This window comes from Sardina pilchardus, chromosome 1 (assembly GCF_963854185.1).
Source record: "Sardina pilchardus chromosome 1, fSarPil1.1, whole genome shotgun sequence".
Lineage (NCBI taxonomy): Eukaryota > Metazoa > Chordata > Actinopteri > Clupeiformes > Clupeidae > Sardina > Sardina pilchardus.
The window spans coordinates 9,506,521-9,534,399 of NC_084994.1; the positions used below are offsets into that span (position 1 = coordinate 9,506,521).

Sequence of the window (27,879 nt, forward strand, 5' to 3'; positions counted from 1 at the left end):
GTCTGTGCTGAAACACAACAGGTTGACCTGAGTGTGATGGTGAAAGAAGAAGATATAAAAGAGGAGGAATATGATCATATGATTTCATGTCCAGATGAAGAAGAAAAGCCCTTGGCAGAGTTTCACTGTAAAACTGAAGCAGACGTCACAGAGTCACCAAGGTCTACGTACAATGAACTGCCACAGACAACAGTGAAGACTGAAGAGGAGGAGGAGGAGGAAGAGGAAGAGGAGGAAGATGAAGAAGAAGAGGAGGAGGAGGAAGGGGAAGAAGAGGAGGAGGAGGAAGAAGAAGAAGAGGAGGAGCAACTCGACCATCTGCTAGAAAGTAAGTCCTCTCACACACAGCAAATAGACCACACTTAGACTCTAGAGGGCGCTGTTGCCCTGAGGTCTGTGTCAGCCCTTTGTTGCAGTGAATGGCCCAATCCCAAAGTCCAGACTCACAGACTCACGGGGCTGTTCTCATTCGCCTTTTTATCTATCCTCCCTTCCTTCCTTCCTCGCTCCTATGGCTCATTCCCACTGATCTATAAAGCAGGGATGTGATTCTTCCGGATTTATCCGGAAATCCGGATATTCAGGCGGAAAAATGCGATCCTCGTGAATCATGCAAAATCAATGTGTTTTTTTTTTGGGGGGGGGGGGGGTGTATCTGTAGCCTAACACAGACCGTTGCTGTATAATAGGCCGCTGACAATGACGGCGGGTTTGGTGCTTATTTCATTCATCACTCCGCAAGCCTTGTCCGTTCTCTATAGGCCAGTCAATCTAGCGTTTGACCCATAACTAATTGCAATAATCATTCCAAGTTTTTTGTGATCCCTAGGTATATCTAATTAACATATAAAAAATCTACCCATTTATATTTAGTGGAACATCCTTTTTTTCAATGTCAAGGTAGCTATTTCCAATGCATTTTGCCATTGGGATTTACTACTGGTGAAATGGGTAAAATTGTAAACTATAGATATCAAATTGAAACTTTCACAGTTGTTTACTCACATTAAGGCAAATATTTTTTGTATTGCAAGTTTTCTGAAATGTGATGTTTAGATATGCAAATGAGACCAGCTTTACTTAAATATGCAATAATTTGCATATATTTCTAGAAAACTAAATCTGAACAATAGGTACAGTCAGCTTCAAAATAATTGCTACATTTTGCTTCTATATTGGATACCAAAAGCCTATGCAAAGGGAATATTAGATATTACTTTATATCACCTCAGAAATCAAGTCAAGTCAAAATCAATGTGTTTCAATGGAAGTACATTATAGAACAAATGATTGTCAATGATATGGTATGATGAAAGTATCTCAGTGCATGCCAACTCACTTGATATGTTGTCTAAAGGTCAATATCTTCCTTATGTGACTTGGCATGTGACTTGAGATACTTCCATCATACCATATCATTGACAATCATTTGTTCTATGATGTACTTCCATTGAAACGCATTGATTTTGACTCGACTTGATTTGTTGTCTAAAGGTCAATATCTTCCTTATGTGACTTGGCATGTGACTTGAGATACTTCCATCATACCATATCATTGACAATCATTTGTTCTCTCTTCCATTGAAACGCATTGATTTTGACTCGACTTGATTTCCTCATTTCTGAGGTGATATGAAGTGATGTCTAATATTCCCTTTGCATAGGCTTTTGGTATCCAATATAGAAGCAAAATGCAGCAATTATTTTGAAATTGACTGTACCTATTGTTCAGATTGAGTTTTCTAGAAATATATGCAAATTATTGCATATTTAAGTAAAACTGGTCTCATTTGCATATCTAAACATCACATTTCAGAAAACTTGCAATACAAAAAATCTTTTCCTTAATGTGAGTAAACAACTGTGAAAGTTTCAATTTGATATCTATAGTTTAAAATTTTACCCATTTCACCTGTAGTAAATCCCAATGGCAAAATGCATTGGAAATTGCTACCTTTGACCTTGAATAAAAGTATGTTCCACTAAATATAAATGGGTAGATTTTTAATATGTGATGCAGGAGGGTTTAAGGATCAATAAAAAGTATGAACCATTACTATTGCAATTAGTTTAAGTTTTGGCCCTTTTTTGAGCTAGATTGACTGGCCTAGGCCTAGTGGATTTCATTGAAAGTGAAAGCAGACGTGTTGATGAATGTTTGATGCAAGTTCGATGTGTGTGGTGAACTATTTGTTTCTTAGCTGAAGCCATGAAACGGTAAAGATCAAATTATTTATTTAAAAAGATATCATTAATGAAGTTGTTTTTTGGCTTTGCCACAATGTGAATTCTATATGAAAGCAAATATTTATGTAATGGTTAATATTTCACAATATAATGTTTAAAATATTCAATGAACGCCTCCCGTTGACCGTCATTAAAACAATTTTTCCAGGTGTATCTGAACACCAACACATAATGCAACAGAAGATCCAAGGACTGAATGATGAACTCGACCTGCAACTCCACGGAGGCCTGCACCCCTGCACTATGTGCTGGAGGAAGTTCACAACCCTCACTAAACTTGAGAACCACCAGCAGGCACACTCTCCTGGCAAAAGGCAACACAAATGTGTCTATTGTGGAAAAACTTTTTCAAAAACGTCACATCTTAAAGCCCACATACTAATACACACGAGAGAGAAGCCTCATACATGTCCTCAGTGTGGAAGAAGGTTTTCAAGAGTTTCACATCTTAGGTCCCATATTTTATCTCACACTGGGGAGAAGCGTCATAAGTGTGCCCAGTGTGGAAAAGCTTTTGCACAAAGATCAGCTCTTAATCGCCACATGCTCATACACACTGGAGAGAAGCCTCATGAATGTGTCCGATGTGGAAAAGCTTTTGCACTCATTTCAGATCTTAAAAACCACATGCTAATACACACTGGAGAGAAGCCTCATGAATGTGCCCAGTGTGGAAAATGTTTTACAAACCTCTCAACTCTTAAAACTCACATTTTCATACATACTGGAGAGAGGCCTCATAAATGTGACCGGTGTGGAAAAGCTTTTTCACAAAGTTCAGCTCTTAAAAGCCACATACTAATACACACGGGAGAGAGGCCTCATGAATGTGCCCAGTGTGGAAAAGCTTACACGCTCCTCTCGAGTCTCAAAACGCACATACTAACACATACCGGAGAGAGGCCTCACAAATGTGACCAGTGTGAGAAATCTTTTGCACAAATTTCACATTTGAAAATCCATACACTGGTGCACACTGGCGAGAAGCCTAACATCTGTGTCGATTGTGGAAAATCTTTCTCGCAGATGTCGGCTCTTAAAACCCACGTGTTGATACACACCGGGGAGAAGCGGCACGAGTGCGACCAGTGTGGGAAAACTTTTCTAAGACTCGGGGGCCTAAAATGTCACCTGCTCATACACTCCGGAGAGAAATCTCATAAATGCGAGCAGTGTGGACGAGCTTTTCTGAGAGCGGCCGACCTGACACGCCACATGGTGACGCACTCGGGAGAGAATCCTCATGTGTGTGCCCAGTGTGGAAAAGCTTACTCACACCCTGCAACTCTTAAAAGCCACATGAAAGTACACACTGGAGTGAAGCCTCATATATGTGCCCAGTGTGGGAAAGCTTTTTTAAGAGTGTCTGATTTAACTCGGCACATGCTTACACACTCTGGAGAGAAGCCTAGTCAATCTTCAGAGTGTCAGTGAATTCTATATATTATGTAATTATATATTATAATTACATATAAATGTATAGATTTTTATGAAATTATAAATTATCTGTATGTAATGATGCATTTTTATGTCATTATAAATGACTATAGAAGATACAAGAATTGTATTGTTGTATTTTCATATTTTTTCATTTCTTTCATTATTATTGTTATTTTTTTTTAAAGTGTTTGTGTGTTTTCTATTTGCCCACATTGTTCATAGCAAGAAGGCATTGATTGTAGAAAGAAGTGGTCATAATCAATGTAAACTTGAATTTTTGCTCAATAAAATACACCAATGCAATTGTTTTAATGACGGTCAACGGGAGGCGTTTATTGAATATTTTAAACATCATATTGTGAAATATTAACCATTACATAAATATTTGCTTTCATATAGAATTCACATTGTATGTAATGAAATACTGACTTACAGTGGCTCTGAATGGTAGCCTAGATAGATAGATAGATAGATAGATAGATACTTTATTGATCCCCAAGGGGAAATTCAAGGTCCCAGCAGCTTAAGACACCACACACAACATACAGTACAATGTAAACAATGTAAACAGGAAGATTAAAAAGCAAATCAACAATCAACAATCAACAATGACTAAAGGAGCAGTAGAATACTATAGATAAGGTATGCATGAATGTACTGAGGATTGGTACTGTGATCCAGTCTGAGGTGTGTGTCAAGTTGGTAGTGCAAATAAGTCCAACAGTGCAACAGTGCAAGATAAAATTCTAGTGACCAGTAATAAATATGTACAGTACAAAATGTAAGCATAGTAATAATAATAACAGTACTAATATAAATATATGGACAATTAAAATAAACTTAACATAGTAATAATATAAGAGTTAGACATGAGGGTAGACATGTAAGTCATGCCATGTAAGTGTATAAGAGGGTGGAGGTGCAGATATACCATGCATAGAAGTCCAACTCTCCTTTTCCCTTCAGTGAAGCATTGTACAGTTGTATGGCCCTGGGTACAAATGACTTTCTCAGTCTGTCTGTTGTGCATGTCATGGAGCGTAGTCTCCAGCTGATCAAGCTCTTCTGCTGTATGATAATGCTGTAGAGTGGATGACAGTCATTGTCCAGGATGCTGTATAGCTTGTTCAGGGTCCTTTTGTCTGATACTGAAGTGATGCACTCCAGATCAGCTCCCACAACAGAGCCAGCCTTCCTTACCAGCCTGTCTAGTCGCCCAGTATCCCTCTTCCTAGTGCTTCCTCCCCAGCATGCCACAGCATAGAAGAGGACGCTGGCAACAACAGACTGGTAAAACATCCAGAGGAGCTTGCTGCAGACATTGAAGGAGCGCAGCCTCCTCAGGAAGTACAGCCTGCTCTGCCCTTTCTTGTATATTGCTTCAGTGTTGACTGACCAGTCCAGTTTATCGTCCAGATGTACGCCCAGGTACTTGTATGTGTTCACCACCTCCACATTGACCTCCTCAATGGTGACTGGCAGCAGAGCAGGCTTAGACCTCCTGAAATCTACCACCATCTCCTTGGTCTTGGTCGTGTTGAGTTGTAGGTGGTTGAGTCTGCACCATTGCACAAAGTCCTCCACCAGGCTCCTGTATTCCTCCTCCTGCCCATCCCTGATACATCCCACAATTGCAGTATCGTCTGAAAACTTCTGCATGTGACATGACTCCGTGTTGTAGCAGAAGTCGGACGTGTACAGGGTGAACAGGACTGGAGAGAGCACCGTTCCCTGTGGAGCACCTGTGCTGCTGATTACAGTGTTGGAGAGGCAGTCCTTCAGTCTGACAAACTGTGGCCGCTCTGTCAGGTAGTCTGCAATCCAGGATACTAGATGAGCATCCACACCCATCTGCAGGAGCTTGTCACTCAATCTGGGGGGTTGGATGGTGTTAAAAGCACTAGAGAAGTCAAAGAACATGATTCTCACAGCACTTTTCCCCTTGTCCAGGTGAGAGTGTGTCCTGTGTAGGAGGTAGGAGATTGCATCGTCGACGCCCACTTTCTCCTGGTATGCAAACTGTAACGGATCTAGTGCATGGCGCACCTGTGGCCTAAGTATCCCCAGAACCAGTCTCTCCAGGGTCTTCATCAGGTGTGATGTGAGAGCAACTGGCCTGAAGTCATTCAGCTCACGTGGATGTGGTTTCTTGGGGACGGGGATAAGACATGATGTCTTCCACAGTGTTGGGACTTTCCCGAGACGTAGACTTTGGTTGAAGATATGCTCCAGTGGCTCTCCCAGTTCAGCAGCACAGGCCTTGAGCAGTCTTGGACACAGTCCGTCAGGTCCGGCTGCTTTCCTGGGATGGAGTTTCTTTAGCTGTCCTCTAACTTGATCTGCCGTTATGATGAGGGGGGAGGGGAGGGGAGGGGGTGAGGAGTTACCAAGGCATTGGTCACTCCGGGGGGTAGGGGAGGAGGGGACGTGCTGCACTGGGGGTGAGGGGGGAGGTGTGAGTTGGGCAGTTAAGCCAGCAAGAGCAGTGTCCGTAGTTGATGGTGCTAGTGATGTTGATGGTGATGGTGATGGTGGACGCTCATTGTCCACTGTAGCAGTTGATGGTGCTGGTGATGGTGATGATGGACGACCATTGTCCACTGAAGCAGGGCAATCAAACCTGTTGTAGAACTGGTTTAGCTGGTTTGCCCTGTCCAGATCGCCCTCCACAGAGCTGCTGCTTTTCCTAAGTCCAGTGATGGTCTTCATTCCATCCCAGACCTCCTTCATGTTGTTCTCCTGCAGCTTCTGTTCTACCTTCTTCCTGTAATCCTCCTTGGCCTCTTTCAGCCTGACTTTGAGCTCCCCCTGCACTTGCCTCAGCTCTGCCTGGTTCCCCTCTTTGAACGCCATCTTTTTCCTATTTAGAAGGGCCTTGACATTGCTGGTTATCCAAGGCTTGTTGTTTGGAAAGCAGCGCACAGTTCTTGTGGGAACAACAACATCCATACAGAAGTTCAGGTAGTCAGTCATGCAATGTGTGGCCTCCTCCAAATCACCATTCTGTAGTACATTCCAGTCAGTGGACTCAAAACAGTCTCTCAAAGCCTCATCTGCTCCTGGGGTCCACTTCCTGAAAGTGCGTGTGTCACATGGTAGCCTCTGCACTTTAGGTATGTACATTGGTTGCAGGTGAACAAGGTTGTGATCTGATTTTCCGAGGGGGGGAAGGGGGGTGGCGCTGTATGCATCCCTCACGTTTGCATACATGAGGTCTATTGTCCTGTTTTTCCTAGTCGGGCAATCAACAAACTGGTAGAAATTTGTGAGGGTAGAATCCAGTGTTATGTGGTTAAAGTCTCCAGAGATCGCCTATAAATCGAATTTGCTGCTGTAAAAACAGTTTGCACACAGGTAACAGTAAAAAAAAAACCAGAGTAAAACCAGGCATTCCATCCACTGAAAAGCGCTTCACTAACACATCATGTTTCATTAGACAAGATAATAGCTGTATGGCCACTGTAATGGATTTCCAAAAGGCCTCCAACATGGTTACTTACAATAGTGTTTTAATTGCATTATTGATCACAATAATCGTACGCGTTTGGTGGTATGCGAGAGAAGGATGTCCTGTGTTGAGGGCTCATCATCTCGGAGTAGCATCACAGGGCACAGTGACACAGGAGACAATGCAAGATGCAGAGGAATCATGGCTGATCACCTCAAGTGTCACCTCTTCCATGGTAGTTTGTGTCCAGTTTGGTTGGTGTGGAGACAATGCAAGATGCAGAGGAATCATGGCTGATCACCTCAAGTGTCACCTCCTCAATGGTAGTTTGTGTCCAGTTTGGTTGAAACACCATCTCCCACTGCTGAGCATTTTGTGAGTTTGTGATTATGTCAATCCAGAGCCATAGAAAGAGAGAGTTGCGACACTCTTTGATGTTGCCGCCACAATCAACAGTTCCAAAAAAACCTGCGCTGAATGGTTGAATCGCAGGAGCTAGTGGGATGTACTTCTGATGCTGGAAGGTGTAATCCATTAACTCATTGACTACTGACCAAGAGATTGGCTGTAAACAGTTCCAAAAGCCCCATAACGAGGAAATAGCCTGGAAAAAGCGCTGCCATTTTTTCCTATGGAGGTCTATGGGAGTGTCGCCACTCTGTTTTATCTACCGCTATGTGTCAATCACAACCCTCTGACTTGCCACGCCTTCATTAACCACCGGCTGCAGAGTGAGAGCTGTGTAACGTAGGTCTGAAGGTTCAGCCAGCCATGTTTGCTTTATCCCAGCATTATCCATGATTTTACTGCTTTTTTAAATGCAGGCAAGCTGCAATTCGTTGTCGTTGCGTAGGCTAGGAAGTGGAACCAAGTCAAGCAGCGTGCGTGTCTTGTAGCAAGAATATGCACCATCTGGTTGACAAACCACGCAATGACAATACTGGATATCTAAATTAAGGATCAATGTCTGGTTTTCCTTTCATTTTAAATAGTTTCGGCCGTTATAAATGCTGACACCTATAGTTTTGAAAATGCCAAATACCGGCCTACCGATAAATCGGCCAAGCTCTCATATGTGTTTAGTATCTAGTCTGGTCATCACCGTCACTAAGCTCAATCTTTTAAGATTGAACATTAGTCTGGGGAGTCTGCACTTTATTTCTACTAAGAGGCGTGATCAATAGTTCAAATGACTCCGTACGCTTGGATAGTCCTTCAACCAATCAGACCAACGATCTGGGTGTGTCTTTTGGATAAGCTAGTTTGTGATTGGATCCAAAGGTTGTAGACAAGAAGCAGGGGAGATAGATGTGTAGGTTTCCAGCCTGAGCTGCTTGGCAAAATCCAAATTCGCCAGCAAGTCAGACAGGGGTTCACCCAGCCTGTTATGTGTATGGTATCCCCATAGATATAGAAACCAAGATGCTGCACTGCCGCTACATGTCGCCAAGTACAACAATTATGCCTCTAAACCGAGCAACAGATCACAAGTTAGAAAAGCACTCAGAGAGCGCAGACCTCCGCCTTCTATCAATAGATGGCATAAGGCCATAACAAGTGATTTATACCTAGTTTTACTTAAGCTAGATATACTTCTGCATTTGAATTCATTTTGAAGTTAAATAATTAATATTTAATGACATTTTTGCCATTCTAAATGCATGTGGTAACTCTTACAGGTGTATCAGAACACCAACATATAATGCAACAGAAGATCCACGGACAGAATGATGAACTCAACCCGCAACATGAAGGAAGTCTCTACCACTGCACAGTCTGCAGGAAGAGCTTCACGGCCCCGACGGAACTCGAGCAACACCAGCAAACTTCTTGCAAAACGCCACACAGACATTCTCATTGTGATCAAGCATTAACAACACCCTCACCAGTCAACCACTACAAGTTTACCCATACAGGAGAGAGGTGGCATAAATGTTTTCAGTGTGGAAAAGCTTTCACACAAATGGAACTTCTTAAGGCTCACGTGCGAATACATGCTAATAGATATCATGAATGTGCCCAGTGTGGAAAAGCATTTTCAACAAATGCAAGTCTTAAAAGCCATATACGGACACACACTGGAGAGAGGCCTCATCAACGTGACCTGTGTGGAAAAACCTTTTCACTAACATCAACTCCTAGAGACCACCTGCGTACACACACTGGAGAGAAGCCTCATAAATGTCTCCAGTGTGGAAAAGCTTTTAAACAAATTTCACATCTTAAAACTCACATACTTACACACACTGAAGATAAGCTTTGTCAATGTGTCCACTGTGGAAAAGCATTTTCAACTAACTCAAGTCTTGCAACTCATATACTGAGCCACACTGGAGAGAAGCTTCATAAATGTTTCCAGTGTGGAAAAGCATTTTCAACAAATGCAAGTCTTAAAAGCCATATACGGACTCACACTGGAGAGAGGCCTCATCAATGTGACCAGTGTGGAAAAACCTTTTCACTAACAAAAACTCTTAGAGACCACCTGCGTATACACACTGGAGAGAGGCCTCATAAATGTCTCCAGTGTGGAAAAGCTTTTAAGCAAAGAGCAACTCTTAAAGTCCACATGCGAATACATACTGGAGAGAAGCCTAATGAATGTACCCAGTGTGGGAAAGCTTTTGCAACATCTCAAGAACTTAAACGCCACATGCTAACACATACTGGAGAGAAGCCTCATAAATGTGTCCAGTGTGGAAAAGCTTTTTCACAACTTTCAACTCTTAAATGCCACATGCTAACACATACTGGAGAGAAGCCTCATAAATGTACCCAGTGTGGAAAAGCTTTTGCACAACTTTCAGGTATTCAATGCCACATGCTAAAACACACTGGAAAGAAGCCTCATCATTGTTCCCAGTGTGGAAGAACGTTTTCATTACACTCGACTCTTAAAAAACACATGCTAACACACACTGGAGAGAAGCCTCATAAATGTCTCCGATGTGGAAAAGCTTTTACACAAAGCGCAACTCTCAAAAGCCACATGCTAATGCATACTGGAGAGGAACCTCATAAATGTGTCCACTGTGGGAAAGCTTTTTCAAAAATTCCACATCTTCAAATTCATATACTGAGCCACACTGGAGAGAAACCTCATGAATGTTTCCAATGTGAAAAAGCTTTTCCAAATAGCAAAACTCTTAAAAGGCACATGCAAATACACACTGAAGATAAGCCTCATAAATGTACCCAGTGTGGAAAAGCTTTTTCACAAATTCAATATCTTAAAAGTCATATGCTGATACACACCGAAGATAAGCCTCATAAATGTGTCCAGTGTGGGAGAGAATTTAGACGCCTCAGAACTCTTCAGCTACATATGCTAACGCGCACGCACAGGCTTTTTCAAAGTGAACAGCAATCCAAAAATTGACGGTGATGAAGTATGAATTGACTAATAGAGATGATGGAAGGAGAGTCAGTTAGTTTATTTACTTGTTGTCCCCTTAAGGAAATGACTTTTCCCATGTTCCCATACGCGTCATCGTACATGGTGGCAGGCACAGAGATAACACATACATGGTCGAAGACAAAGAGGAGTCGTGTCCTCTCCTCTCTCCACTTCTCTCTGGAGGAGTCCTTTCCTCTCCTCTCTCCACTTCTCTGGAGTCGTTTCCTCTCCTCCACTTTTCTCTAGAGGAGTCGTTTCCTCTCCTCCACTTTTCTCTAGAGGAGTCGTTTCCTCTCCTCTCTCCACTTCTCTCTCCCTTTCTGTCTCACTCCTCTCTTCTCTCTTCTGTTCTACACTCCTCTCTTCTCTGTCTCTCCTCTCTTCTCTGTCTCTCCTCTGTTCTACACACTCCTCTCTTCTCTGTCTCTCCTCTGTTCTATACACTCCTCTCTTCTCTCTCTCCTCTCTCCTACCATCTCTCCTGTTCTACACACTCCTCTCTTCTCTGTCTCTCCCCTTCCCTCTCTTCTCTCTCTCTCCTCTCTTCTCTCTCCTCTGTTCTACACACTCCTCTCTTCTCTCTCCTCTGTTCTACACACTCCTCTCTTCTCTTTCTCTCTCCTCTGTTCTACACACTCCTCTCTTCTCTCTCCTCTGTTCTACACACTCCTCTCTTCTCTCTGTTCTACACACTCCTCTTCTCTCCACTCTCTCTACTATCCTCTGTTCTACACACTCCTCTCTTCTCTCTCTCTCTCCTCTGTTCTACACACTCCTCTCTTCTCTCTCTCTCTCCTCTGTTCTACACACTCCTCTCTTCTCTCTGTTCTACACACTCTCTTCTCTGTCTCTCCCCTTCCCTCTCTTCTCTCTCTCTCCTCTCTTCTCTCTCCTCTGTTCTACACACTCCTCTCTACTCTCTCTACTCTCCTCTGTTCTACACACTCCTCTCTTCTCTCTCTCCATCTCTGTTCTACACACTTCTCTCTCTATCTTATCTCTCACTCTGTTCTACATATTTGTTCTTTTTAAATCTTTTATCTATTTTACAGTTTGTTAACTTGCACCTGTACGGCACTGTGGTCAGTGTAAACTGTATTTTATATGTGCCTTATAAATAAATTGTACTTGCTTACTTTTACTTACACACTCCTCTCTTCTCTTCCACATGCTTGTCTGTTCTGCTCACTCTCTCCATTTCTGTTATGAAATAAGTATGTATGTTTATGTAAGGGATAATGTATAAAACGCCGGTCATTATGGGAAAATAATTCCCGACAGGATGAACTGAACCCCGACGCGCAGCAGAGGGGTTTTGCTTCGTCCCGAAGGGAATTATTTTCCGATAATGACCGGTCATTATACCTTCGGAGCGGTCATTATGCAAAAATAACTGACCGGTAGAACGTTGAGAGGCCCATTCAAAGTGAATGGGAGCTCCCTCAACATTCTAGAGAGCCGTATAATAAGTAAGGGATAACGGCCGACGAGGTGACCGGTTCGATGGAAATAATGGCTAGGTGGAGGTCTAGAACTCCGGCGACGTGCGAAGCACGGAGACGGAGTTACCTCCGCCGTGCCATTATTTCCATCGAACCGGTCGACCTCGAAGGCCGTTATCCCGCTTATCTCCCGTTTGTATTCATAACCTGTATATTTAGAACATACATTTATTCCACCGTTGCGTCCGTTAACATCGCTAAAACTGTCTTGACTGTGGGACTACTTTCCGCCACATATCAACTTTCTACTTGCAGGACAAAACTGCCGTTACTAGTTCTAAAATGGATGGTTGCTATGGCCAAAGGCCAGTCGTCAGTTCTAAATGGCTGGTTGCTACGGCCAAAAGCCAGTCGTTAGTTCTATCTCTACCGTTGTCAAGCGGCCATATCCCAGGATTCTGATTAACTTTAACTTTGAAAGATCGCTACTTTTATAGCCTACATGACATCCAACTAGCTACAATCCACCTCCGTCATATGCTACAATGTTACTATGGTTCTGCACGTCTGTATTTCAGCTTGGATGCAACGTGACAGTTCATTTAAACTTCGCAACGAGTTTGGCGAATTAATATTCAAGTGTGCTACGGGAACTACTTCAAAGGTAGCAGGTTATGTAAGGGATAATGTATAGAACGCCGGTCATTATCGGAAAATAATTCCCGACAGGACGGACAGAACCCCGACGCGCAGCGGAGGGGTTTTGCTTCGTACTGAAGGGAATTATTTTCAGATAATGACCGGCGTTCTATACATTATCGCGCTTATTATATGGCTACTTGCCAAAACGAGAAAATCAACTTATCTCAATGTGTCTTTAGCAATGACTTGGCTACCGTTTCGTGGCTTCCGCAACAACTAGCGGAGTGAACCCGTTGCCATTGGCAGCGGTCATTATACCTTCGGAGCGGTCAATATGCAGATATAACGGACCGGTAGAACGTTGAGAGGCCCATTCAAAGTGAATGGGAGCTCCCTCAACATTCTAGAGAGCCATATAATAAACAAAGTTAATGGCCACCCCATCAGCCAATCAGAGAAGAGAATTCCATTGTTGAGGGAGATAAGCATGTATATACAGTGCCTATAGAAAGTCATCATACCCTTTTGAAATAGTTACTTTTTTTGTCTTACAGCCTGAAATCAAAACCCATTTAAAAACAAATCTTTTCCAGTTTTATTTACAAATTTAGCTGTACAACATCAAAATAATGAAAAAAAAGTCAACAGTTCTGAAAATTAATAAAAAATTAAAAACTAGAATAACAGGGTTGGAAAAGTCATCATACCCCTGACTGAATACTTTGTAAAGCTTCCTTTTGCTTTCATTACAGCCATCAATCTGTTTGGATATGTCTCTATTATAGCTTTGCACACCTAGATAGAGGAATATTTGCCCAATTTTCCTTGCAGAAATGTTAAAATTTAGTCAAATTCTGTAGGGAATGGCGATGGACTGCTCTCTTCAAGGCAATCCACAGATTTTCTATAGGATTTAAGTCAGAGCTCTGACTTTGCCACTCAAGGATATTCACCATATCCTTAAGCCACTGCTTTGTTCTTTTGGCAGTATGTTTAGGATCATTGTCGTGTTGGAAGGCGAAGGACCTGCCCATCTTCAGCTGTCTAGGAGAGGGACGCAGGTTTTCCTTAAGAATGTGGATGTACTTGGCAGCATCCATTTTCCCTTCTATCCTGACCAATTGCCCAGTCCCCACTGAAGAGAAACATCCCCACAACATAATGTTGCCCCCACCATGCTTCACACTAGGTATGGTGTGTTTAACTCAAAATCTGTGCAGGCATCCTGGAATTGCCTAAAATACTGACTCTACAGACCAAACAGGCTCTGGGACCAAACTTACAACGTCCTCTGGCTGGTACCAGAGACGGTTTATAAAGCGAGACGATTCATATGAGGGTAAATTCTGGTTTCATTGTGACGCAACTGCCACTCCCATTTAGGAGGCAAACGGAGGTATTTATATCTATGATTTATATGGGAGAAATAATTCTACACCTTTCTAAACCGATTATTTCGTCACTGAACACGCCCCTTTAGGAGGCAGGAAGTGCTGCTATTTCGTTCCATTGAAAAACCCCTTTATGATTCATCTTAGTAACTATACGATCTTTGCTGGTACCAAACGATATCATCGTCCATAGGCCAGTACCACTTGTTCTTGCCTATCTGACTCATGGATTTGCACCAAGGCTCCATTTTCTGCATTCTCATCTTGGATTTGGCCAAGGGGAGAGAGAGATGGGGTGGGAATCGGGAAATGCGCGCAGGTCAGACTCGAACCTGCGTCCCCATGGGCACTCGGACCCGTACATGGCATGAGCGCTATAGCCTGTTGCGGCACAGCACCCCCAGAGGACTGATGTAGACTGATAGACTGAGTGTAAAAGAGTATCTAAGTCTAGGGCTTTCCACAAAATTCCCAGAAGACTGATACCTTGAGATTAGAGAGCTGGGATTGGTTGGCTCAAAGCCGCCGCTGGTCTCTGTGGTCCAGGCCTTTCCACGTGTTAATTTTCGCCTCGTTTCAATGGAATTATAGAACAAATGATTGTCAATGATATGGTATGATGGAAGTATCTCAATGCATGCCAAGTCACATAAGGAAGTGGGTTAATATTGACAAAAATCGTGTCTCCCGAGAAAAGTAACATTTCGTATGATTTTGTATTGGAGATATAGCTCCGCGCCCTCTACAGGTTGAAAGATGCCATGGCATTTTGGTCCAAAATGCTATTGGAATGCTGAGGTAGTCCTGCACTTTTCTGAAGAGTCTACGGTTATGTCCAGAAGTCAAGCGTGCACGCTGGAAAGTACCCTCTTCCCAGTAGCGTCGTAGTTAGCTCGCTCCTCAGTATGCGTCCCTACCTACATTTGGACAGCACTAACTAGTTGGCGTCACCTGACTCGGGGAGAGGGGTGTGTTGACAATTTGCATGATGTGTGGAGCTTGACCTGCGCTGCGCAATGGATTATGGGATATCTGAGGCCAGAAAAGATGCATCGATGCACCCTTGGAAATCACGCCAAACGACGTACCCACTAGTGAGAGCGCTTGACTTTCGGACAGTCTATTCTGACGTAACTTCCGGAAAATGCACACTGCCCAGCGTGCACGCTTGACTTCTGGACACAGCCTATATCACCGGGTCGTTACAAATTATGAATGAAACGCCCCAACACCTGCTGCCCTGATTAGCCTACCTTTGATAAGCCATGTCTGCAGCACTCATTCCCAGATTGACACGAAATCACCATGGTTGATTGGTTGCAGCAGTGCTGCACTCCCTCTCCAAATTTCAGAACGTCACTCCCATTTTGAAAGCCTTTTTCAGAAATGTGAAGAAGGTGGAGTTATGGGGTGCAGTTACATTCAGGGGCGTAGCCAGAGGGGTGGCTCCGGGTGGCACAGGCCACACTTGAGATTCAATTGGCCACCCCAGGTGCCACCCCAAAATCCTAGTCTACTATTCACCATTAACAGTCAAAGGCGAGAAATTTCTTGATGCACTTGCAGCACACTAGTTTTAAATATCAGGGTTCAGAAATGTAAGCAATCTAGCAAACATGCTTGCAGTTATAGGCTACATGGCTTATTGTTTTTAGCATGTGAGTTTACAATAGGCCTACAGGCTACTGCTTGCGCGAACACGAAAACATATATTTACCTATCGCATCTGCCAGTGCCCATTTATCTTATTACACACACAAAACCCAGTATTGTAATTGTAGAATCACGTAATAGGCACATTTTTATATCTGCCTATTCTACCTACTCAGCCGACACTGTTGTATTGTTATGTTGTATTGTAAATAGTCTACTACCCTAATGTAATATTGACATTGTGGAAAGTTTATAGCTTAGGCCAGTGTTTCTTAACTGGTGGGTTGGAACCCAAAAGTAGGTTGTGGTACTGATCTGAGTGATGGGTCGCGGAGCTTGTGGCTAAAAAGAAATTAAAAATCGCCAATTTAAAATGCTATCAGATCTATTATTGGCCCGTTATTTTGATAAAATGTATTCGTAGCCTATATGTCAGCCATTGCCATGGCATGGACATAGACAATGTTTATGTGACAGGTCATGTCAGATATAATGTTAGGGAGCTAATTTTATAAAAGTATGCATGATTTTAAGATATCATGTGAAACGCAAGTTGGCTGCAACCCTTGGGCAAAATAAGACAGTGTAGGGTGCACATGAGAGCATACAACCATCCAAACTAAAGTGTCACTTGGAAACAACGCACTCCTGTCAAAGACAAACCTGTCGAGTAGTACTTTGAGGTAATATCAGCAGTTAAAGACTTCACAAATGTACAGTAATGCCAAACATCTGCATTTTCCACACAAATAGGCCAGGCACTTTGCGTGTCTTATGTAGGCTACCTCACCATATTCGTTGGCCTGAATGCTATATATATATATATATATATATATAGGCCTATATATATATATATAGTTGGTCACAACTTTATGAACTTGTGAAATTATGGGTTCCAAAACCAGACCAGTGAAGAACCACTGGCAAAAAAAACATTTCACACTTCCACTTTTGCTCAAATGGCCTAATTTCTGAACGGGTTTTGTTCAGAGCTGAAAATGAGCTGAAAACTCTATTTGACATTTTATCCAATTACAAAGACATTTGATGTGAGAGTATAGTCTTTGTCCTTCTTTGTCCTTCAATTTATGAGTATGGTGCTTGGTGCATGGATTTACTCATGCATGTGTGCTTATTTAACAACTTGAGCCTGTTTCTGTTTATCTAGATGCCACCCTTGAATTTACCAGTGCCCCACTAGGGCCACCCTTGTTACAAATCTCTAGAATCGCCACTGGTTACATTTGACCAGTCTCTCAAACAGGTTATATTCAAATACTACACCCCAGTCCAGTTGATGGCGGTAATGCACCATTAAAGTTAGTTGCCTGAAACAGAAAGAAGAAGAGGTGGAACTTAGAGGAAGAAGCCAATGCAGCGAGCAGGACTCGACGGAACCTTCGTGGCAACGTTTTATATTGGTTCTAGATATTTTGTTGTTTCAATCACGCTTCCATGTCTACTCAGACACACACACAAATCATTTCAGCAGACCTAAGTTGACACAGCAAGGGGACTTGCGTAAAGAAGGTAGGCTATGTCTCATGTCAAAACAATAGCCGAGAGCTAGTTAGCCAAACTCGTCAGAGACCAGCAGTTTCTCCCGAAAGTTTTTATTTATTCAGTTCAGTGATACTTCGTAATAGTAGGAAAGCCAGTGCTCCGGTAAGGTTGACCTGCTAATCTTTTTTTCCTGTTGCTCTCTGGATACACAACTTGAATGTGTACCAGGGGTGGGTTGGCCGATAACGATTGATACACGCACCTTGGAGGGTTTTCGACGATTCATCTTAAAATCGTTCGTTTGTTTGTTTTTTTTCGACTGTTTCCCGAACATGACGCTCTTCAGGGGAGCTGTCCACGTTAACAGTTCTGAAATATCCCCTAAAATTTGATGGTGATGTCAGGTGACTCAGATGTCAGGTGCCATCAATACGAAAATAGAAAAAAAAACTTTGACATCAGCATGTTAGCATCCCAAGTAGGCTTTAAACCACACACAGGCATAAATAATTGTTATTTAACTTTAGATTGTTGCACCGTTTTTATGTTTGTTGGAAGATAATACATGAACACATTAGGCTTAGGCTATAGCTCACTCCTCGGTCATACCAGTTATGGTTATGGTTGTGATGGTGCTAGCAGACGCTTTTGTCCAAAGCGACATACTTAAACAAAATAACACAATACTGGAGCTCTTGATGCTAGTTCATTAATACTTATTTGGACATATAGCTGCTAGAGATATTTGTGACAACTTACATAATACTGTAGGCTATGTGTAACACGTTTGTACCTCATTATGCACCAGCTCAACATTAACGTTTTGAAGTGGTTCTTTACTTGGGCAGTTATTCATATTGTAATATATAGTTTGGTGATCTAATTCTAGTTTGATTTGTTCTTCTCTTTCTCTGTATGTTCCTTTATCCCTATAGCCTAGCAGAGAAAAAGGTACCTTTAAGAGTTAACTTTGTCTTGTATGTTTTTTTAAAATTGTTTATTGTCTTATTATTTCTCTCTCTCTCTCTCTGTCCTCTTTCTCCCTCTCCCCCTACTCCCTCTGAGTGGTGGTTGCGAATATCCCTACAATCCACTGAACGTGTACAGGTTGGAATCAGAGAATATAGATTTGAGTTTATTTTTGTAATTTCAAGCACACTGTAGCAATTTCATGGATAGAGACTGGCATATAATAACTAGTTATTGCATCAAGTGAAATGTGCATGAGTCAGCCCAGTATAGGCCTGTCTGTATTAGCTGTGAATGCTGTTGGTATGCAGTTACCAAACTTGACTTTTGTGAGGAATGTCAGTATTCAAATATGGCATTCAAATAACGAGAGCGAACAGCTAGCTTTCTAGCGTCTTTCTGTTTTGTACATTTTTTGCACTTAAGTCATTAGCCAACTTGCAAACATCCAGAGCTAGTACTACCTGTGATAATGTTAGAATAGTGATAAGTTAAGCATTAGCCAACTGGTGTATGACAGATGCTTATATCTTAACTAGCTCTGTCTTTCTTCCATATGTGCGTTTGTACCCTTGTATGATATTCCAATCCTTATTTATATTTTGTGTGTTTGTGTACATTTCAGAATGTCAAAGCCAAAATTTAGGCCCTGTCCAAATTGCCAGGTTCGTCAGCAGGCGAATAGGATAACCTGCAGTGCGTGTTTCGCTGACCTGAAGAAGCGTAGCGACAACAGAGCAGAACATATTGATGAGGACTGGGTCCAGGTTGTCCAAAAGAACCGGAATGCATCAAGGGTGGTGGCCTCTGCCAAAATTGTTGTAAGTAAAAAAAAAACGCTCATACTACATTAATAGAGTGGGAATCAATATTAAAGGTAAACTATGTGATGTTTTTCAGTCAATAAATTCCTTCCATACTGTTATATATGATTAAATGAGTCATTACCTGTCGAACAGTGTTTTTTTCGGCCGCCCTAGTGGTCTGTAGCGGTAGAACCACGCTTACAACTTCAGGAGACCTCGGGCACGCACCCATGCTCTACTCCAGGAAGTGTCATGGAAAGTCTCATGAAAAGGCATGGCAGACTGACCGATTGAGGAGTTTTGTAAAATATACACGCTAATGCTGTTGGGTAAGCTCTGCAGAGAAATGTGCAAGCATAAAACGAGCGAAAAGTGAAAGCGAAACCGGCGATGAAATCGCCAATCCTGCAGAGTATACCTTTAAGGCCAAAGTACATACAGTATTTACATCAGGAATGGGCAACTTTCATGACTAAGAGGGCCACTTTTTTTTTTATCATCACCATCAGAGGGCCAAATGTGGCCGCGCACTTCCGCACATCTGATATGAGAGAAGCTGCAAAATAATTCTGAATAAGAACAAAATATGTGTGTATATACAGTATGTATGTATGTTTATTGAACCAATATACATTAATTAAATTTTTTTTCATGCTCAAATGCATTTTTAACATAGACTCCCTAACAACAAATACAAGTATTTTACCAGTTTAAAGTATTATTTTCAGTGCAAAAGGTTCACGTAAATCACCATTCAATGAGTGCACAAAATTGAAAAACAGTGGCCCATCATTAAGTGCAACAACTAGCCTCATATTCAATGCATTTATGCTTCCACTCCATTTTTAAGAATTTATCGATTTTCCTAACGTCCACGATGAGAGTACAGATGTGATGTAACATCCATCACATCTGTACTCTCATCCAACGCCAAGAAGCACTTGCAGTCATGCATGATTTGTCTCAGCTTCCCCTCGACATTATCAGAATGTCAACAATTATGCGTGTCACCATGTGTCGGGACAAAGATACCATTTCAAAGTTTTTACCTCGACCAAGGAGGTTATGTTTTCATCGGGGTTTGTTGGTTGTCTGTATGTCGATGTCGATGAAATTTTCAGGGAAGGTCTGAAATGACCCAATGAAGAAACACAGAGGTTTGCGCCCTCTGAGTGATTTTTCACCATGTTATCATCACCAAAAGTTTTGGCTATTCCTCTACGCACCTTAACAATTTCGCCATTTATGTAGTAATGTAGTAACATAATGTATTGGAAATGTGTTAATTACTTTGTTTCATTTCAGGTCAAAAAACTTTCTGCTTTGGGCTATAAGCCCATCTTGTTCCTCAGCAAGAGGAACAAAGGAACAGGCAAAACAGTGGCAGACGTAGTCATGCACCTGCCACCGACACAAAACAACACCGAGATCGTAAAGAGCATGATGGGGGCGTACGCTTCCATCATCAAAGCAGATGGTAAGATATACATTTTATGTGAGTTCAGAGTATCCACCTTATCCCTTATAGACCGTGAGCCAGGGCCTCAAATTATGGAAACCGTTACCGAAAAGGTGGCAAAGGCTACCATACCTTTTCTGAAAGCCTGGAATCTCAGCTTTTCAATGATGTATGATGGCCATCTGACAAGAGTAGCTGTTTTGAGTTATGACACATAATGTAAACTAACGTTGAAGAAATAATGTGTATAAATCAAGCAGAACACTGGAATATTTTATTTTGTTAGTGTGCTTGCAAAAGCACACTATTGTTATCCGTGCGTTTCATATTCGTAAAGAGCATGATGGGGGCGTACGCTTCCATCATCAAAGCAGATGGTAAGATATACATTTTATGTGAGTTCAGAGTATCCACCTTATTCCTTAACCCGGAAATATATATCGTTGCGATGATTGCGATACTGTTTTCAACTTCCGTTCATTCTGTTAACATGTGCGTTCTCCGTAGCTAACTAGATTATGCCTCAATTTAGATTTCTTTTGAAATGTTGACAATTCTGCCCTCAGCATGTATATTCTACATCATATATAACCGATATAAAATAGAAAAGTTTACTTTTATATGCGTTATGATATGTTAAGCACCGTGAACCGTCACGTTAAAATAGATACAATGCAGCTTCGCCGGAAATAGAAAACCATTTTCGGTGTCATGGCGACCCCCATTGTTGGCTGCGGAATATTGTGGATAGAGTTGTAGTGTTTTCCGTTGATTCCATGATTTTCTGACAATGTGTACAGAACTTAAATTTCTGCTAACTTCACAACAGATGTACCCCAGCCCACACCCCCAGACCAACCCACTTGTCAAGGCCTATCAAACGATGCAAATCAAGGACATCTGAACCTAGGGTAAGCATTTGTATCTTATAATCCCCCTAGACTGATTACATTTGGTATGTGACATCCGTACATGACACAGTGTAGTAAAATCACACCTCAGAGTGTATTTTTCCTCATTGTTTTTATTGTGGGAGTACAATAAATCACATTAAAGATAATTTTTTATACATATTTTTAGTCAACTTTTACCAAGGGTGCCAATAATTCTGGAGGGTAAATGAATATACTTTTTTTTTTTTGATCCCGTGAGGGAAATTCAGTTCTCTGCATTTAACCCAATTTCAACTGTACTGTACTGTACTGTACTGTATGTATGACATAAAATATATGAGCGAAGTTAAATCACAAGGGGCCAGATCCGTCCCGCCAGCAGGATTCATGTGATCCAGATGTTTTGGGTAGGAAGGGAAAGTTAGAGCCAAAAAATAATGTGTAATAAGCAACATATCTATGATTAGCGCTACAAACTAAGATGCCGAGAAAACTGACATGAGAAGACCAGTATGTGACAGCAGCACATGATCTGTGACCATTCAAAGCGAAATCAACAATCCGGGTTAAAATGTTGAATTTCACGTTTTCGCATAATTCGACTGTATACAGTCTACAGTTTCATATCGTGAATGCATTTCACGGAAAAACATATGTTTTGACTGTTAAACCCGGCGAAGATTAAACACATTTGCTGTCATTCCCGTTGTGCACGCGCCGCTTAAAAAGGTGATTTCTCCTCTTCTGGCATATCGTGACAGGAGAACCATGTCAACATTGGATGCGGTTATCTTAGCGATAGTTTGTGTAATACCCTCGATATACATATCGTTGGAAAGCTTAGTTTATGGCCGTTCACGTGAGCACAATAACTTAATTTAGTCAATTTTACCGAAACGACTGGTTCCGCTTTACAGGGTCACATCTGTGCTTGTTTGCTTATGCCTGCAGTAAAGGTGGATATCATCAAAAAACTAGAAAAGCACTCCGAGAGCGCAGCTACCTCCGCCTGCATTGCTCTTCCTAGGTTATCATACATTTGAACCGAAAATATTCAGATCGCCACACCATGTGGCCATACCATGCTATTACACCACTAAGCTAAATACATAAATGCCTCTGGAATTCCGAAAGAATTACGGATCAGTCCCAAAATGTAATTGTTTCTTCTTTGGGTCATGTGTGACCTTCCCTGAAAATCTCATCGAAATCCATCCATTGTTTTTTGAGTTATCTTGCTAACTAACAAGAATGAATAGAATATATACTTTTTTGATCCCGTGAGGGAAATTCAGTTCTCTGCATTTAACCCAATTTAACCGAATTAGTGAACACACAGCACACAGTGAACACACAGTGAGGTGAATCACACAACCCAGAGCAGTGAGCTGCCTGCCCAACCAGCGGCGCTCGGGGAGCAGTGAGGGGTTAGGTGCCTTGCTCAAGGGCACTTCAGCCGTGGTGGACTGGTCGGGGATCGAACCGGCAACCCTCCGGTTACAAGCCCGATGCGCTAACCAGTACACCACGGCTGCCCCAGACAGACAAACAAACAAACGCCGGTCCCTGGCGGAGGTAAACAATCTGTTACCCACACAGAAAAATTACAAATCGTGTTTGTCGTGACGGCAATCCTCGAGAGGAAGGCGTTACACTGCTCCACCTCTTCCCCAAGAGTTGAACCAGCCCCCTCCTGATACGCTCAACTCCGTTCTACCTTTACAAAAGAAAACAAAACCTAAGTGGCAAAAATCTTATGCAGCTTTACAGGGAAAGAACATTTAGTGGACAATCATTTTTTCTTACCTCACATTTGAAATCGTGAGCTTTGGCATGAAAAACAGAGATGGTGAGGAGATCCTGAAGCTCAGGGCATTTCTCTGTCACTCTTTGGAAGTATGGCCAGTACTCGCATGCCACATCCGTAGCGAAAAATGTCACTGGCTTACAGGCCATTTACTTTTGGAGGTACAGGGGGTGGGCAAAACTCTCACCACTGAACATATTGAGGGCACGAAGGAGAACACCATGACGACTTACAGCGAGTTCCAGGCCCTCCTCGTCTGTTTTTCCTGATGACTTCTTAGACTTAAGTTATGATGGTTTCGGGAAACAGTCAGCAAATCTTAAGACGTTTGTAAGAGGGACTTTGCTGCCATCTTAGGCTTACAATGCTTTTGGGGAATGCGCTCCTGCCCTAACCATTTTCAGCAGAGATTGGAAGTGGGTCTGGAAATAATTCACTTCCAGCAGTGAAATCAACTAAGTGATATTAAAAGGCAAAGGACAAAAGAAAGTTTAAACTGATAAAAAAAAAAAGCTATAGAGTAGAAATGGGAATTGAAAATATTTAGATAAGGGGCTAGTCAAATATATTTTGTTTCCATTTTTGTTGCCCTACAGGGTTTTGAAATGTTTTCCATTAGGTTATTTATTTATTATTTATTTATATTTTAAGAAAAAAGAAACTGGACGTACAGTATACCTTTTTAATTTCCTTTATTTTGTTTCTCTCACTACAGGTCCTTGAAAACTGGACAGGATCTGTGTTCTGCTATCAACATGGACCTCGGACTTCCAGTTAGTTCTGGCTGTGCTGAGACACATCAGGTGGACCTGAGAGCGATGGTGAAAGTAGAAGATATAAATGAGGAGGAAAACAATCATATGATTTCATGTCCCAGAGTCCCAGAGTCCAACTTTAATTACAATGAGACACAACAGACAGCAGCAGAGATTGAGGTGAAGATTGAAGAAGAAGAAGAAGAAGAAGAAGATGAAGATGAGTTCAACATTAGTTACAATGAAACACAAGAGACAGCAGCGGAGATTGAAGTGAAGATTGAAGAAGAAGAAGAAGAAGAAGAAGAAGAAGAAGTGAATAAAGAGGAGGAAGAAGAGGAGGAGGAAGAAGAAGAAGAAGAGGAGGAGGAGGAGGAGAAAGCGGAGGAAGAGGAGGAGCATGACGAGCCTGGCTGTCTGCTGGAAAGTAAGTCCTCTCACACAGAGTTAATCAGACCAACGTGTTGGGCCACATTTTTTACTCTAGAGGGCGCTGTTACACTTAGGGTCAGTGGCAGCACTGTGTAGACCATTACTTTGACTGTTCACATGCAGAAGATACATAATGAATGATCATACAGTCAACAAAGCGGCGTGTTTAGATAAGAGACATATTCGTTTAGCTTTGAGTCGTCTGCTCATGTAGCTGTTTAAAAAGCAGCAAAACAAAAAAATATCATACCAAATACCTCAAACTTGAAACAACATCAAAGGATACGTTTTTTTTTTTTTCATACCAGACCGTATTTACGATTTTAATACATTTTTCCCCATTTAAAAACAAACTACAAATGACATACTAAATGAAAAAAAACTTGTCCAAAACAAGTTTTGACTTTATTTGTGTCTTGATTTTCCCTCCTTGATATGAATTTAAAAATGAACTTTCAACAAGAAACCAGGCATGTGTGACCCATACATCAGAAGACATTGAAAAGAATAAATACTAACTATTAATTATACTTTGTCCTGTTACTGTGCATTCAGACCAAGACCGTCAAAAGCGTCAAAGTCGCTGGTGAAGCTCATAGCCCGACGCTCAACCCAGTTCAGTGCCAAAAGCGTCAAAGCCATGACGTGAAACATTCGAACAAACCACAAGCAGCAAACCCGCGAGTTTGACATTCTGATTTGTTGACGCCGAACCGTGTCATAGCTCATTACCATAAAGTTAACTGAGGCTCAACTTTTTTTTGACGCCCGTGAAGCTCATGAAGCCACGCTCAGGCCCAGAGCGCTTTTGACGCCGGTAACGCCGACTCTCCATAGAAAATGACAGAACAAGGGGGAAAGCAAGATCATGATGAGCTATTTGATACACATCCCTGGCGCCCAATGAACGGATCTGGGCATTTTTTCAAATACGAGAAAATGAACGTCTGGTTGCCAGAGCATGTTTCATTTGAGAAGTGTTAGGCGCTACCCAGGCTATAATCACATCAAATTGCCTCCAAAATCAGAACCAAGAAACTGGATTACTTTGTACTTTTTATTTTTCACTTTGAATAACCCATTTTCAGACAATCAGATGGACCAAAATCAGATTAGATCACTTTTGAACAACTGGGCCCTGGTGTTGCAGTGCTAAATGTGTCTACTGCTGTCTTGTGAATGATGTGTCATAACGAGTAATTATACCCAGTTTAATATTTGTTAAATTTTTCCTCATCAATATATAACTGCTGAATGCTGAACATACTTAGTTTATGTGAACATCTGTATCATTCTAAGTCTCTATGGCAACTCTTCCAGGTGTATCAGACCACTCGTATGCAGTGCAACAGCAGATCCATGGACAGAATGATGAACTCAACCTGCAGCTGCAAGGAAGGCTGCACCACTGCACTGTGTGCAGGAAGAGCTTCAACACACTTTCTGAACTCGAGAAACACCAGCAAACACACTGCCCTGGTGTTGATCAAAGGCAGTGTACTGGCAAAAGACATCAATGTGACCAGTGTGGAAAAGTTTTTGGACAAAAGGCCTCTCTTAAAAGCCATAGTTTGACTCACACTGAAGAGAAACCACATCAATGTGCCCAATGTGAAAAAGTGTTTAGACACCTCTCAACTCTTAAAGCCCACATGCTTACACATACTGGAGAGAAGCCACACAGATGTGTCTTTTGTGGAAAAGCTTTCTCATTCAATTTCTCTCTCAAGAAACATATTTTGATTCACACTAGAGAAAAGCCTCATACATGTTCTCAGTGTGGAAAAGCTTTTAGACAGCTCTCAACTCTTCAACGCCACAAGCTCATACACACTGGAGAGAAGCCTCATGAATGCACCCAGTGTGGAAAAGCTTTTTCAGTGCGTTCAAGTCTTACAATCCACATGCGAGAACACACTGGAGATAAAACTCATCAATGTGCCCAATGTGGAAAATCTTTTACCACCAACTACACTTTTAAAAAGCACATGCACATACATACTGGAGAGAAGCCTTACGTATGTGCCCAATGTGGAAAAACTTTTGCACGAAGTTCAACTCTTAGAATCCACATGCTAAAGCACACTAACGATAAAAGAAATCATCAATGTACCCAGTGTGGAAAAACGTTTACCTTCAACTCGCATCTTAAAAAGCACATGCGCATGCATACTGGAGAGAAGCCTTATGAATGTGCGAAGTGTGGAAAAGCTTTTTCACAAAGTTCAGGTCTTAAAAGCCACATGCTAATACACACTGGAGATAAAGCTCATCAATGTACCCAGTGTGGAGAAACTTTTACCACCAACCAGAGTCTCAAAAGGCACATGCGATTACACACTGGAGATAAAACTTATCAATGTACCCTGTGTGGAAAAGCTTTTAAAGCCAAACACAGTCTCAAAAAGCACATGCTAGTACACACTACAGTGAAATATCAACATCTTCCAACTAGCCTCATTAACACAGTGAATGGAACGCTGTTTTTGGAAGCTTTGTCCCAGAGTGCCAGGAATGTAGATCATTGTTGACGATTTTTGTACAGCTACAGTATATTCTATGTTGGAGCTATGAACTCATACGATAGCTCTTTTGAAAGGTGAGACTTTAAGGTTTTAGTGGGTACAAACCGTTTATTTCTTTGTGCTTCTGTTCTTGAGAAAGACTAAGCTAAACAGTGGCTAGTGTTCTTCAAAATCGCTCTTTGTTTTCTAGAAATGGAGATATCACGTTTTCATGGAATATAAAAAAAAAAAAAAAAAAAAAAAAGTATATATTCTATATTCTATGCCTGTATGCATGGGAACTAAAAAAGCAATATTGCGTTTTTGGCACTCGGTGTGTTAATTATTACAGTTGAGTAGAACTGACACTTGACTGAATAAAAACAGCACTCACTGACACACCAACTTGTTTTTATTGTATCCTACCTTTCAAATTGTTATAAAACTGCTTGGAGAATTATTTTAAAGTGTTTACCATGTTGTAAGTCGCTTTGGTTAAAAAATGTAATGTAATTTAGTGTCCCAGTGAAGAAAAGCTTTGTTCTCATTGCACTCTACTATTTTAATGTAAACAGTAGAAATGCAATGTGTCATTTGACGTTAAATTAAACTTATAACGGTTGGAACTAAAACTTATGGTGCATTTTATAATGTTTTTAAAGGAACACTTCACTGTTTGTTCATATTAAACTACGTTAGGTTCAGTGAAGACCAACTGAAAATGAAACCTGCGTTTTTCTAGGCTGATTTCACATGGAACTACACTCTGATCTGGCGTAATAATCAAGGCAAGTTGCAACCGTACCATGGGCGCAGTGATATCACGCACTACTTCCTGCTTGTTGCCTATGGGGACTATTTTCAGATATCACTGCGCCCATGGTGCGGTTGCAACCATGGGTTTCATTTTCAGTTGGTCTTATTGCACTTTCTAACTTGAGAGGAGACACGTTTTAAATGGGAAAATTACCAGAAATCTTAGTCACTTGTAAGCATGATGCTAGCAGGCAAGAAGCTAACGGTCTAATCCGATTCAATGATCTATGCTAGGCTGAAGCTAAAAGTTGTATCGCCAGACTCACAGAATGGCT

At 41.6% G+C, this 27,879-nt stretch overlaps 2 protein-coding genes across 6 annotated transcripts in view; both read left to right on the forward strand.

The window, feature by feature from the left end:
* LOC134089441 (zinc finger protein 260-like) overlaps positions 1-10,668 on the forward strand; it is an 11,661-nt gene extending 993 nt beyond the window's left edge. Inside the window, exons 2-3 of one of the 2 annotated variants that reach the window (XM_062543915.1) lie at positions 1-328; positions 8,815-10,668. The exon at positions 1-328 is cut by the window's left edge and continues 90 nt beyond it. In XM_062543915.1, the coding sequence (XP_062399899.1) occupies positions 1-328; positions 8,815-10,514 (2,028 nt within the window). In that variant the 3' untranslated portion in view covers positions 10,515-10,668. Of the gene's footprint in view, positions 329-2,395; positions 4,010-8,814 lie in introns of those variants that run through there. The other variant, XM_062543990.1, reaches the window with a different exon arrangement.
* Positions 10,669-17,017: 6,349 nt separating this feature from the next.
* On the forward strand, positions 17,018-27,460 carry LOC134089185 (gastrula zinc finger protein XlCGF57.1-like). Of its 4 annotated transcripts, XM_062543814.1 has the most exons (7): positions 17,018-17,190; positions 18,758-18,953; positions 20,244-20,415; positions 21,227-21,308; positions 23,813-24,279; positions 24,840-25,480; positions 25,605-25,679. In XM_062543814.1, exons 2-6 carry the CDS (start codon positions 18,759-18,761, stop codon positions 24,872-24,874), a joined length of 951 nt encoding a protein of 316 aa, XP_062399798.1. In that variant the 5' UTR covers positions 17,018-17,190; position 18,758; the 3' UTR covers positions 24,875-25,480; positions 25,605-25,679. The 4 variants fall into 4 exon arrangements, with proteins under 4 accessions (XP_062399798.1, XP_062399563.1, XP_062399646.1 ...); XM_062543579.1 differs by lacking the exon at positions 24,840-25,480 and having other exon boundaries at positions 25,605-27,454; XM_062543662.1 differs by lacking the exons at positions 17,018-17,190; positions 24,840-25,480 and adding an exon at positions 18,081-18,114 and having other exon boundaries at positions 25,605-27,455.
* Positions 27,461-27,879: the final 419 nt, after the last annotated feature.